This window comes from Tauraco erythrolophus, chromosome Z (assembly GCF_009769465.1).
Source record: "Tauraco erythrolophus isolate bTauEry1 chromosome Z, bTauEry1.pri, whole genome shotgun sequence".
Classification (NCBI taxonomy): Eukaryota; Metazoa; Chordata; class Aves; order Musophagiformes; family Musophagidae; genus Tauraco; species Tauraco erythrolophus.
In genome coordinates, this window is record NC_141496.1 from 23,336,123 (window position 1) to 23,349,921 (window position 13,799).

The 13,799-nt window shown below is 39.3% G+C and overlaps 1 protein-coding gene across 4 annotated transcripts in view; it reads right to left on the bottom strand.

The window, feature by feature from the left end:
- PDE4D (phosphodiesterase 4D) overlaps positions 1-13,799 on the bottom strand; it is a 441,471-nt gene that overhangs the window by 107,091 nt on the left and 320,581 nt on the right. For all 4 annotated transcript variants that reach the window (XM_086629648.1, XM_086629649.1, XM_086629650.1 and 1 more), the window contains exons 3-5: positions 8,960-8,996; positions 3,940-4,013; positions 2,688-2,737 (exon numbers count right to left, since the gene is read on the bottom strand). In XM_086629648.1, coding sequence (XP_086485774.1) covers positions 2,688-2,737; positions 3,940-4,013; positions 8,960-8,996 — 161 coding nt within the window. The remainder of the gene's footprint in view (positions 1-2,687; positions 2,738-3,939; positions 4,014-8,959; positions 8,997-13,799) is intronic.

Here is a 13,799-nt window from a genome sequence, read left to right on the forward strand (position 1 = left end):
TTGCTTTCTGTGATCATCCCTTTCCTCAGTTCGAGTCTTCCCAAGGATGCTTTTTCCAGGAAGCTTAGCAACATAAGCTCTCCATCCTAAGTGTCTGTTTCTGGTTTAGAATTGACATAGTTTAGTGGCACTGTGCCTTCAAGTCACCTAGTTAGCCACGCTGGTGATCAGTTCACACTGAAATTGCTAGCTGAACCATCCGGATGATGTGGTGGGGCTATACCTGTCCTGTGTGTTGTTCTGGATACTCCATTACAGGAACTCTGAGAACAGCATGACCGCAAGGATTTCTCAGCAAGAAGGATCTGCAAAAGCTACATTTCGAGCATTACCCAGAAGAATTCAAAAAGCTTAGTAGCATCTGAAAGGCTTTTCAATTATTCTGTGAAGAGCAGGAAAAGTATTTGTAATATATCTTCCTTCTTGGCATATTGCTGTAGTGCAACATGTTTTACTAGGATTTTATATGCCCCAAGAAAGTACCTATGCATACTTCTGCGCTTATGCCATGAAATTTGTTGCTATGGAAATATCAAAAACAATCTATGACTAAGAAAGGGCAAATCCGTTCAGGCAAAATAGTATCGAGGTTCAATCTTCATAACAACAGTCAAAATGAATTGTAGCCATTTTCATGCTTTATATTGGCTCAATATCTCTCCTGTGTCATTAAAGTCTTTTAGCCACTTATATCCAATGCACATAGGCTTCAGTTCACTCAGTTCAATGCATAATTTGAGCACTGCAATTCCAGCAGCATCTTTGAGAAATAAATTTAAACTAAATCAGATTAAATTCTCCTTAATATTCTTTGCCTTCTCTTGCTTCCTTCAAATTTCTTGGCACAGAAGCATTTTCTAGATTAATAGCAGCATTGCCTGCACTACCTTCCTTCTAAACATTAAAACTTCAGATGATTTATTGCTTCTGACATGTAGAGTGCACTCTGAGGATTAACTGAATGGAAACCTTCAGATCTGGGGAATTTAAGAAGAGCAAAAACATCTTCCAGCAGAGTGTGTCTTGGGTCCTGCTGTCTGAGCAGCTTCTCCTGCTGGAGAAAAGAGCTGACCTCAGGCAAACGACTGTGGGAGAGCACGTAAGGTAGGCTTGCTGTGTGTTCACATGCATGCGTCTTCTCTTCTGGATATCACATTTTCTTTTACTGTCAGAGATTTTTCTGCGTTATAGGCTTTATAAAGTTAGTCCCTTGGAAACAAAGAAAGAGCCCTAATTTCCAGCATCTCTATCTCCAGTTAAGATAACAGACCTCTGGATGACTGCATTGTATGACACAAATCCCACAATTAAAAATAGGTGTAACATCTATCAATAACTGAAATGTCTCATGGAGAGTAATTTGAAACCAAGACCCAAAATTACATCTTAAGGGAATACATTAACAAAGGATTATAATTATAATTGATTTAAATGTTTATCTGTCTCCCCTTCCTATTTATTTAATTACCATGAATTTAAGTATGATTGCAGAACATTCTTAACCAAGGATACTGTTCTGTTTGTAAAATAGATTTAAAGATTTAACTATTCCCTGATGAGCCCGACACACAAAAGCTCAGATTATCCTGGGAGAATAAAATTGTGCAGAACTGCCAAGAGGGCATCTTTTAGAGGTAAATATGGATATTGTGTGAGGCTAGATGAAAAAAACTAACTATACTAACACCTTCCAGAGCCTAAAGACAGAAACTATTGAACATGACAAAGTCACACTTCTCCTCAAAAGAGCTGAAGTACCATTTCTTTGTTGGGTTCCAAATCTATTATATAATTAAAAAGACAAGAGCTATTTTGAAAATTCTGGAAACAATAAGTTTTTGGTTTAAATGATAAATTGTCTGTTTAGTAAGTGACTGTATACTTTGACCAAGAGGCAAAGGAAATCTCATTCACTCTGCCAACACATCAAAGAGAATGTAACTACCTGGAAAATTACACAGTGTAAGAACACATGGATTAAACTGATGCAAAAAATATGAGGTCAAATAAAGTGTGTTCCCATAAAGATATCCAAGACCAAATTGCCATAGGAATAACCAAAAGTGCTGCAGGGTAAAATTTTCAAAAGTGTTCATGTAACTTAAAATGCCAGTCTTGTTTTTAAGTTAATAGTTCTTTAGAAATACGTGTCTTTTACAAAGGAATTATTTTTCTTATATGCACCTACAGATGTTATAGAAATAGAATTCACCATCCTAAGTCAGAAAAGTCAGTTTTGAAAATTTCTTCTCATTGCCTAAGGGCTTGCAAAACAAAGACTTTGCCTCAGTATAGCTACAGAACTCCATGCCCCAAATGAAAGATTGATGCATTACTCATACCAGTTCTTTCTACTACATTTCGTTGCAAAAGTTACTAATGAAGGTAATCATGACATGGTCACACACTGGTATATAAGAAAAAAAAATCTGGGAAAGAACTTAAATTAAAACCAGGATAATAAGACAGAAGTCAGAAAGCTAACATGATACAACACGGAAAGTCACCAATTTGATTCACCACATGACTCAAATCCTCTTTAATAAAACAGATATAAGAATATGAAACAATAAAATGTCATTATTATAAAATGCAGTTTTCAGTGAAACCTTTTTATAAATAAATACTAAATCTAGAAACCCATGATGGTTTCACAAACTAATTTTAGTCGTATGAATTCTTCTTACCTGTTATAGTTGCTTTGTTGATAGATGGTTGGTTACACATTGGTGACCGTCTGTTCAAAAGAAAAGGAAAAAAGGTATAAGCCTCATAAACTTAGAGACGACTGAATCCTTGATCAGTATAATAGAAAATACGTTTCCTTGGGAAATTCTTTGGGACTGGAACACCCTGGCATTGCCAGGGTAAAAGAAAAAGCTCGTTTAGAACAGATATTTTTTTCAAGTATAGAAGGGAACTCACAACTGACTCTGTAGATCAGGAACTCTGAAAGAGTAGGAATTTACAAGTTAATGAAATACCTGCCTAATCATACCTAGAGCTTATACCTAGCTTGAAGTTTGATTTTTATGCATAGCTATAGTTATTCTAACATGGCTTGCACTTCCCATGTTCTCTGACCTGCAATACTTTTTTTTTTAAAATTATTTTACACTCTATGATTTTGCATGTACATTTCACACATTATTTTGTGTATACCTTTCTCAATAGTCTTTAGGGCAGACAGCTCAGTGGACTGCTTTGCCCACTGAAGAAAGCTAGAAGTTGCTAGGGAAGTTGCCCCTCCCCACCCCCAGCGGGTGCCACACAGGGTCTGCATATTCCAACCAAGGGGGCTGGAAATATCTTTTAGTGGCACTGCATATTCAACGGTAGGCAGCTGTCTTTGGAAAGCTAATTGTAAGTTCTAGAGACGCACAGGGTGAGGGAAATGACTCCGCTACAAAATTTGCCAGTGTAACCTAACTTTAATGTTAACTGTGACGCTGTAACACGATTGAAGAAAGATCATATTTATAATGTCTCATCTATAATCATGAACCACTGTGGGTAAGTGGGATGTCATTATCTTGGATGAGTTAGGCAGAGTTCTAGGTTCAGATCATGTGAGTAGCTCACAATGAGTGTAGCTGTCTGCTCACTTTGCTTCATTTGCAAGACTCAGACTCTGCCTGAATGATCATCTATGAACGATCTTTGACGCATGACTAATTTATTGAAAATCATATAAATTGCACAAAACCACTCCAAGTTTATGCAAGGGCAGCAATGCAAGACCAATTAGTAGGCAAGGGGGCTGCTGTCTCAGATATCAAGTATAGCATCTTCAAGGGATTAATAAACTCGTTACTCATCCAGATGTTTTATGCAGGTTTCGTGACACAGACTGAAATATATAACATCTAGTCATTATTCTTAGTTTACATTTAAAAAATATTACTGCAAAGAGTTCAGTGGCCAAAAATTTACACTCACTTGCTGGGTGCCCGATCTTGTAAATTGGTTAATGCAGCAAAGTTATTCCGTACAGTACGCAGGCTGGCCAGCACCTGGAACAGACAAAATGGTTTCAGTCTACATTTCTGCACAGGTGAGCCTGGTTTATCTCCGCTGCACTGTGCTGAAAGAAAAAGGAAAGGACATTGCGAAACAACTGTAAAAGGTTTTGAGGGTTGGTTTGTCTGAAGCCTTTGACCATTATTTAACAATAACATGTCTGTAATACAAGGGCAATAGTTTATTTCTTTTTTTTTCCCTCATAAAGAACTCATTATTTGTTTAAAGGCAGACTTACTTGAAGAGGAGGAAAGTTTTTCACAGAATACTACTTAGTTCTTTAAAATGACCGTAAAAGCATTCGTGTTTGTAAGATAATAGCCCATTCAAGCCTAATACTTCATGCATAAGAAGTGATTACAGAATTTTCCATTTGCAGTTCAGCCTCCACAAACCTCAAAGGACAAAGGGAATGAGATTATCTAGACTGTCAGAAAAAATAAAGTGGCTCCTTTAAGGGGCACAGTTGATTTGGGAACTTAGTGCAGAAGGCCAGAGTAAGAGAAAGGTATCACCTGAGCAGGTGGGAAATGTCTGCAGGCTTTTAGCAGCCTTGCACATTGGGAAGGACAACATAAATGAACTACTAATTTTCTGGACTTAATTTCAGGCCAGACAGCAACTAGTGGAGGTAGTAGAGGAGGGTCTCCTTCTTGTAAGAGGCATATGCACTCTCTTCTGAAGGCAGCTGGGTAAATGAAACAAATTTTGTCCTATGTAAAGATAATAACATGCATCTCTGACTAGGGAGCAGCAGTTCAGCTGATGTCAGAGAGGAGCCACAAGTTGTTTGGAGCCAGACTGGGAATGCGAGGAGGCAGCAACACTAATCACTGGTGTGTCTTTGAAGGAGTTGCCCATTGTTTCTCAGCCCTGACTGGACTGGTTCCCTGGTGAACTTGTCCTTGGAATAACAGTGGCAGGAATGGCAATTTGGGTTCCAGAGGTCTGAGTCGAGGAGGATACAACCATCTTTTCATAACCCCTGAAACTGATACATGAGGTAGGACAGGGGTAGGAGACTGAAGAGATAAGAAGGATTTAATGAAAACTCATAACAGACAGAAAATATTGAGGAGATAATAATGACTGGCAGTGTTCAAGCTCTTGTAGATAATTCCCAAATGAATTAAGATAATAAAAATAAAAATATATTTGTTACCTAATTAGACTATTAATTTTGTTGTTTTCCTTTCCAAAGATCAGGAGACAAACTCACTTATTTTACATTCAACATGGAATAAAAATAATTATATATACCATCAAATTTGCATGCCCAGGGTACAGTGATGGTAACAAATGTCGTATTTGGATGTTGGATATACACAGATGGAAATTGGGTGTGAACTGAGCAGAAGGGAAAAGAAGACCTTGGAGTTTAAAAGTTCAAAAATGAATACATAAAATATGAAGAAAAACTGCTGAAGTATGAAAACATTGTAAAAGGTAAGGATGAGTCTGTCCTATTAAGGTAAGACACACATTTTAGTGACTGCAGTCCATTTTCAGTTCTCTTTGAGGAATCTGCCTGGGTTCAGTTTATGTGTGCCGGGATGCCGAGAAGGCTTGTACATGCTGGTAGTATCAGAGAAACATAGCTATGTCATTCCCAGAGCTATCTGAGGCCATGAAAAAATGTAGTCGGTTTTCCTGGCTGCAAGTTCCTACTCAATAAGCCCTGTTGGACTCAAGCTGGCTGCATAGTCAGGTGCAGTGAGAACTGGGAGGACGTACAGAGGTAGCTAAGTGACTCCTTGGTGAGTGATCTCAGGTACAGCTGTGCCGATCAGCTCTGCCTTTGCTGGACTGGAAGGAATGACTCTGTACCTGCTGCGCAGGGCTGAGTTTCACAGAGGTTAGTAGGCTGGCACTATGCCACGTGAACACATGAACCTAGCTGAGGTACGTATTGGATCTGAAATAACAGGACAGACCTGGGGTGCTGGGGAAAGAAGTGTGCAGAGCTGCACAGGGCCAGTTACAAGTGGAGGCTAATGAGCCTTCCTGGACCAATGATCGGGTCCCTGAAGAGCTGCGAGGGATTCTCTCTACCCTGCCCACCACTATGTGCATTGACCAGATTTTTCCACTGTCTAAGATATTAATCTCTTCTTTTTTAGAAAGCAGATACTTGATTGTTTGGTGTGTATGTCCTTCTATTTGTTCTTCTTGCAGGCGAGGTAACTGTTTTGTAGGTGCACAGGTGAAATGCCCAGCATCTGCCCAGCATCCCAGCTGCTTTACCATACAAGCACATACCTTGGCAGTTTCTGCAAGTGCAAGGATGCACATATATAGCAATGAATGTAAAAGTCACAACAAAAACTTTGGCCATTGGCTACAATGGAGCTAAACAGCTTGGTTTATTGTATGAAGGTTTTAATATTTAGAAGTCTATTATATTATAGTATAAGTACATAGAGTAATATTTAAATTCTTATTTATAATTTACTTTAAGTGGCAGTTTCTTTGTCCACAGAGGTTCCACTGGTGCTTGATGTTTCTAGAGTTAGATTTGCGAGCAAAGCAATCAGTCACCTGTAAACCTTGTTAAGTTCGATCCCTAAGTAAATGCTATGATTTTTGAAATCAAGTTATACACAAACATTTGCAAGTGACTACAAAAATCAAACTTTTTTGATGATAAAAACCTACAGAATTGGTCTTTAATTTTCAAATCACTTGAATGATTTTATTTTGAAAAGCAAAATTCTCTGAACAATTAAATTACAGCAGTTGCTGTCTACTACAGTATAGGGAAGTGCAACTAATAATATCCTTGGGATAGATTTTTTAATTTTAGCTAACAAAATTCCGTTCTGGTAAAAATAGTTAATTATCTTGTCCCGGGGCCAGATTCTCTGTGGGAGACGCAGCATGCCACCCTGCCTCCAGTTAAGGAATGCAGCCATGCAACCACAGTGATGTGCTGAATAGTAGCTGAAATGCTAAAACTGGAACTATTACCACCAGGTGGCTCATGATCTGATGAAACAAGTCCCGATCAACTGAAGAAAATTCGGACGGTCTGAAATAACTGGAACATGTGTTCCACATGCCATGATCTACTGCCACTGGTAAGGCCTGAATGGATTGAAATGGTGCTTTGGCTGTTTGCAACATAGAAATGCATTTACATGATGAAATACTGCTCTAGGAAGACATTGAAAGGGTAAGTGTGCTATGTGTAGAAATTGTACTGCCATATGGAATCCAATTTCTGAAGTCCTGAGTGAGGTCCTAATTCTGCTCACGTAACTCAGAGGGACAGATCTGCAGATGCAGTCCGTGAGCAGGCCCCACTGGGAGATAGGATTTTGCATATTCAAAGCATTTTTAGCTAAGGGCTACATTTTTCCTAAGAGTCTAATCAGATGTCACTTCCCCTCTATCAAGCACACTCTCTCAACTGCATCTCAGTTCCCCCCGTGTCAGGGAATGTGACGTGTGATAACTCACCCTCTGAGTGCTCTTTCTCCAGTTCAATGCAACTGAAAACAGGCTGATTAAAACCACTGCTAACAGGGTTTTACGCTGAAAGACTAAAAGCTTTCAAATAGTCGATTACGGCACCTTGGTGCAAGTAGCAAAAACATTCAACTGCTCCTGCTCTGATTGCTGAAGCACGTCCATCAACACCAACAAGAATACGAAACCGTCCTTAAAACAAATAGCATGTTTTGTCCCAGGAAAAAGTATCCATAAATGGGGTGTAATATTTGCTGTTTTTCTAGGTATACTACAAGCTGTGTTATCTATGTGATATAATTGGTAATAAAAATTCAGATGACAATGAACAGGAACTCAACTACAGTAAATATTATGGGATTGCTTGACCACCACACAATCTGTATTTTTTCTGTGCTCAAGATTTTGGGCTTTTATGTTTCCTCAGGAACTAAAACCAGAAGTGGTTTTACTTTTTCTCCTCTTGTTTTTCATGTAATTTCTTCTCTTCCATTACTGTTGAAGAATATTTAGCATTTGAGAGATCTTAAAGTATTCTTAGAAAAGGCCCTGGCTTAATCTTTTCTCTGCTAATAAAACATGAAGGTATTCTTCATATTAAGGATTTGATCAGCCAGTGTCTTTTAAACACTGTATCTGTTTAAAATATAATTAAATATAATTAAATAACCTATCAAATGAATATTAATTATTTTATCAGCTGATCATTAGACCAAAGCAACCTGCATATTCAGACTGAAGCTGGACACCTCCTTCTTCTTTGAGACTGCTGTGTGACTCAACCTTTCTCTTTCCATTCACCTTTAATCACATATGAGTTCCAGATTTATTTTTTTCGCCTGTAGTTACACTGAATTAGCTTTCATTCCTGTCTATTACAAGGTAAAACCTATCATTATGAGTTTAAGGTATATCAATGTTAACTTTTCATGCATGACAAGACAGCTCTATTGCTAAAAATTGTGGAGTCTCAGTCTAAATTATATAGATTTTTGACCTGATATTTTATAAAACAGAATCTGAATGAAGAAATCAAAACAGAGATGGTTTTGTAAAGAAATAAGGATTCTGGGTAAAATTTATCTAAAAAGTACCTTGTATTGAACACATAGAAGATGTTCAAAAGGAGAAATTGTAATTATAAAAAGCAGAACAACGGAGAGCACAGATTTGTCTCCATCATGACTGTCTGCTACGGTATTTGAAAAGAGATTGGTCGAAGGTGTTCACTGTGTTGCTGCGCTTCAACTTTTCAGACATTCAAAAAGCATTAAAAAGAGAGGTGTAGGTAACAGACTGTGAGGTTTATGACTCTCTGTTTAGACAGTTTTTTCCTGTTTCAAGTAAACATATCTTACATAATATCTTGTATATATATCTTATACAATATTAACAACGGAAAACAACTGGTTTGGCCATTTGGCCTTTAAAATGCAAGATCGTGCGAGAAATATGGCGAAATTGTGCCTACCTGAGCAAATGGTGTCACAATCAAGTCATCTCCATGTCTGAAAAAATGAGCAGAGTTGGAAGTTAGGTATTACTGAAAACTTATCATACTGCTTTAACAGAAAGAAAATCAGGTTTTACAATGCACTGTAGATAACTCCAGGTTTATTCTTCAGCAGTTACTCACTACTACCGCTTTGCGCATCCTTTGAAAAGTAAATACCGACTTAGTTATTGCCCAGCTGCCTGGCATGTCTACGGGATGGCTGACGAGCCAGCCGCTTTCTGCGCTGCGGGTTGGACAGGTGACCCATCTGCAGAGATTTCATCCCGAAGGATGGAGGTGAAAATAGTGAAAGTGACCCCTTTGAGGGTTACCCGCGGGTTTGCAAGCGCTGGGCGGGCGAGTAGCGGCAGACGGCCGGGCAGCGCATTGCAGGCGGATGAAAACCCAGTAAAACTTTCAAACTGACTCACACCTCTCCAGCTATAGGGGGTGTGACCGAGTGTGTGCTGTCACTGTGGCAACCTCACCCACACCACGGGGTGACGTATAGGCACGGTGTTGGATGACACACTGTAGGGGAGAAGGGAGGAAGGGAAGGAGGGGAAAGAGGGGCTCCTTCGCTTCAGCACTGAAAGCTGCCACTTGGAACAGTTTCCAAAAAATAACGTTTTGTGAATACAAGTAAGATGAAGGGCTGTTGATCTTAAGGGTAGCATCTGTAGCACTGAGGATATGGAGTCAGGCCTCGCCAGAGGGCCACAGGGACTGGGAAAACTTGGAGTTTTCGGTTATCATATGTAGTATACAGCAGCAATCAAGATGAAAAGAAATTTTCCAAAGACAAAGATCCAACATGACTTGGTTTTTAATTCTCCTCTATTTTCCTGCAGTGAATTTATCATGATGACTTACCAGTTGCAGCTTTCAGCAGAAATAACATTGCTTTGGTGCTATTTTAATGTTATTTAAGTTTAAGCATAAAATATGAGTATTTAACAACAGATCTGAGGTCCATGAAAATGTAATCAGAAGAAGGCTTTCTGATAAATGAGGAAACATGATTTGTGTTTGAGTTGCTACAACATCATTCTTATAATTTATATACTGTCCACAAAACAGTGATGTTTTTGCAAGTATTGCAAGAAACTAATAAAAAAAGCAGTAATTGTTACCAGAGAGCCTGTAAAGATGAAACAAAACTTCCCAATTTTCAAAATTACCGTAATGCTTAATATCTGTGGAATTATTTTTATTACCATCTCTTTTATTCCTGTTAGTTGAAATAGAAAAATACATTTTTACAGATCGTGAAAGAAGTCTGAACTTTTAACAAGGTCTTTGCAGGAGCGGTTGGAATAAGGTATTGCTTCAAGTGATACCACAGTCCCAGCCTGGCTGGAAAGCGTGTAAGCCTGATCCTTATATCAAACCAGAAGAAATACAGCATCCTTGGGAGGAACTCAGAGGCTTTAATTGCCCAATGAAGCCAAATCCAATCAGTTGTTATAGACATCATGAATCAGCCCAGGGTATTAACAAGGGAGTTAATAACGAGTTGGGATTAGCACCTCTTCGCATTTTCATTAGGTCATGAAAACATCAGGAAATGCTATCATTTCTGGTCATGATTGCTTAATGAGTTACACAGGTACACAAAGGCTTCAGCAGAAGACAAGCCACATTCACCTTTTCCTTTTCTCTCCTGACCTCCACTTAAACAGCCATACTGTGAATATGTATGCTCCCTTCACTTGCAGACAAATTATGCTCTTTGTCTTCAAATTCTGTGAAATGCTATTAGCTGCTGTGTGACAGCTGGCTTACCTGTTCCTCAGTAAAATCTGTTCACTTCTTCTCTTTTATAAAGAATATTTTTACTGTTTGTGTATAGCTACTCAATTTTCTCTTCTGTTTTGACACTTAGAAGAGGCACAGCTGTGTAGAGGAAGGAATCCTGCATTAGTCATCTGAATGACTTCTGCAAAGATAGAACAGCCTAAAGCCTCAAGTAAATTATTTGCCATTCTTCCTCACGCCTACCCACTTCATCTGTTACTCAGGTGGTTTAGGCAAAAAGCAAACAAAGGGTTGAGCAAATTCTTAGAAATGAGTGTGTTTTCTAAACGATCAAATTATGCACAGAAACTACATCTCAAATCAATATGCAAACCCATTTTTTACTCATCTAGTCTAATTCCCACAATTGGAAATGATGAAGGGGTGGAATCCTGGAGTTGAAAAGTTTTACAAGTAGCAGCAGCCCTGAACAAAGAATAAAAATATTAAATTGTTTCTGCCTGTAAATAAGCTAGATAGAGTGGAGCTAGCTCTTTCTAGCGTCACAAGCATCTGTCAGTGGCAAACACTCTGAATGTCCAACATATGACACAAAAGCATGAAGTATTCTTCAGTGCTTCAAATTCCCAGGCAACTGCTACAACACAGCTATTAACTGTCAAAGTGCAGATTGGCAAAATGATGAAAATAGGATGGTCCTTTTCACTATCTTCTGTGGGCTTCCTTACTGAAGGTGGTATTTTCTTGCTCTTCTTTCCATTCAGTGCCCCTGTTTGCCACTCCTTGTACGCTGAGACACTTCTAAGAGGCAACTAGTACATGTTTCTGGGCTTTCTGCCCTGAAATATTTTTTTCTTTTCTATAAAATAGCATGACCTCACTCCTCTAATTTTCAAACTTCGTTCTACTTGAGCTCTTGCTGGACTGCTTTTCGTTGCAGAGCACTGATAGAATACTGTATCTTGTTATTTTTTAGAGGAGACATTATTAAATACTAATTTAATGCACAGAAATCAAGCCAGGTTTTAATTTTCGCTTTTCAAATGCCCCTTGTGTCAAGAGCAACAATTCCAGAATTTATAATTATTTTGGTGAAAGCAAGATACTGAAACCATAGATATCCACAGCTTTCACAAAACAAACACGCACCAGACCCACTTGAACAGAAAAGCAATTGCATAGTGTGGTGAGTAATCTTTAATCCACATTGGGTCAGGAAATCTGGAAAAGGTGAGAGTGCTCAAAAAAGGAGCAGACACGTCTGAAGCAGTTGTGTTATTTTTTGTACAGAAGAGCAAGAACGTATGATTCAATCAAAGTGCCATTGATCCACAGGGTACTGCAGTGTAGCAAACACTACAATGTAAAAGTGTCCTTCTATTTTCTTTTCAGATGATACGGAAGCTGATAGATGATTCTGTCTGGATTCTGAACAATGTAGTGCCAAACATCTATATACAGAAGCAGCAAGAGAGAGTGTGTAAACTCTGTGCAATGTATCACAAGCTTCTAAATACTGACAGAGCTGTTAACCTTTAAGGTTAGAAGAAATTGTTCACGTCAGTGTTAGACTCTGTTAACTAGAATGCCTGGCATACTTGTTCACATCTTCTTTTTTCAAAGGAAAGACAGATATGAAAAGAATTATTTTCACATAGCCCCAAAATTTAAAATTATCAAATCCAAAATCACCAAAAAAGACTGATAAAGCACACAATAGTCCCCATGAGATGACATAAAACATAGGCCAAATTTCCATTAGCAGACCAAAGATTATATAATGCATTACACATATATATATATAATGCAAGTTATTTACTGTGTTGAAGTGATGAAGCCTGGCCTTCTGCAAATTTTCTGTATTTTGCTTCTTAACCTTTCCTATGGGATATATTTGAACTAGGCCCATATAACCTGTGATGATCTCCACCCTGAAGAAGAGATGAAAGTGCTATGCTAAGTTGGAAGTTAGATGAACATGTTCAAATGACTGTTGCCAAATAAAAAGTATAAAAATTTTGTTTCCTTTCCTCAAGATTGGCAATAATTTTTCCTTTCTGTCCCAATTATAGGACAGTAATTAACTTTAACCCCACTAAAAGGAACGTAGAGATACCTGCGTGGACTTGCAGTCAATGGCTCAATGTCCAAGTGGAGGCCAGTGGCGAGTGGTGTTCCTCAAGGGTCAGTACTGGGGCCAGTGCTATTTAACATCTTTGTTGGAGACATGGACAGTGGGATCGAGTGCACCCTCAGCAAGTTTGCAGATGACACCAAGTTGTGTGGTGTTGTGTACATGCTGGAGGGAAGGGACCTTGACAGGCTGGAGAGGTGGGCCTGTGAGAACCTCATGAAGTTCAACAAGGCCAAGTGCAAGGTCCTGCACGTGGGTCGGGACAATCCAAGCACAAGTACAGGCTGGGCGGAGAATGGATTGAGAGCAGCCCTGAGGAAAAAGACTTGGCAGTGCTGATGGATGAGAAGCTCAACATGAGCTGGCAATGTGCGCTGGCATCCCAGAAAGCCAACCGTATTCTGGACTATTTCCAAAGAAGTGTGGCCAGCAGGTCGAGGGACCCCTGCTGCCCCTCTGCTCTGCTCTCGTCAGACCCCACCTGGAACACTGCATTCAGCTCTGGAGTGCCCAACACAAGAAGGACAAGGAGCTGCTGGAAGGAGTCCAGAGGAGGGCCACGAAGATGATCCAAGGGCTGGAGCACCTCTCCTGTGAAGACAGGCTGAGAGAGTTGGGGCTGTTCAGCCTGGAGAAGAGAAGGCTCCGTGGTGATTATATTGCAGCCTTCCAGTACTTAAAGAGGGCCTACAGGAAAGCTGGAGAGGGACTTTTTACAAGGGCATGTAGTGATAAGACAAGGGGAAATGGCTTTAAACTGAAGGAGGATAGATTTCGATATAGATATAAGTAAGAAATTTTTCACTCAGAGGGTGGTGAGGCAGTGGAACAGGTTGCCCAGAGAAGTTGTGGATGCCCCATCCTTGGAAGCGTTCAAGGCCAGGTTGAATGAGGCTTTGGGCAACCTGGCGTAGTGGAGGGTGT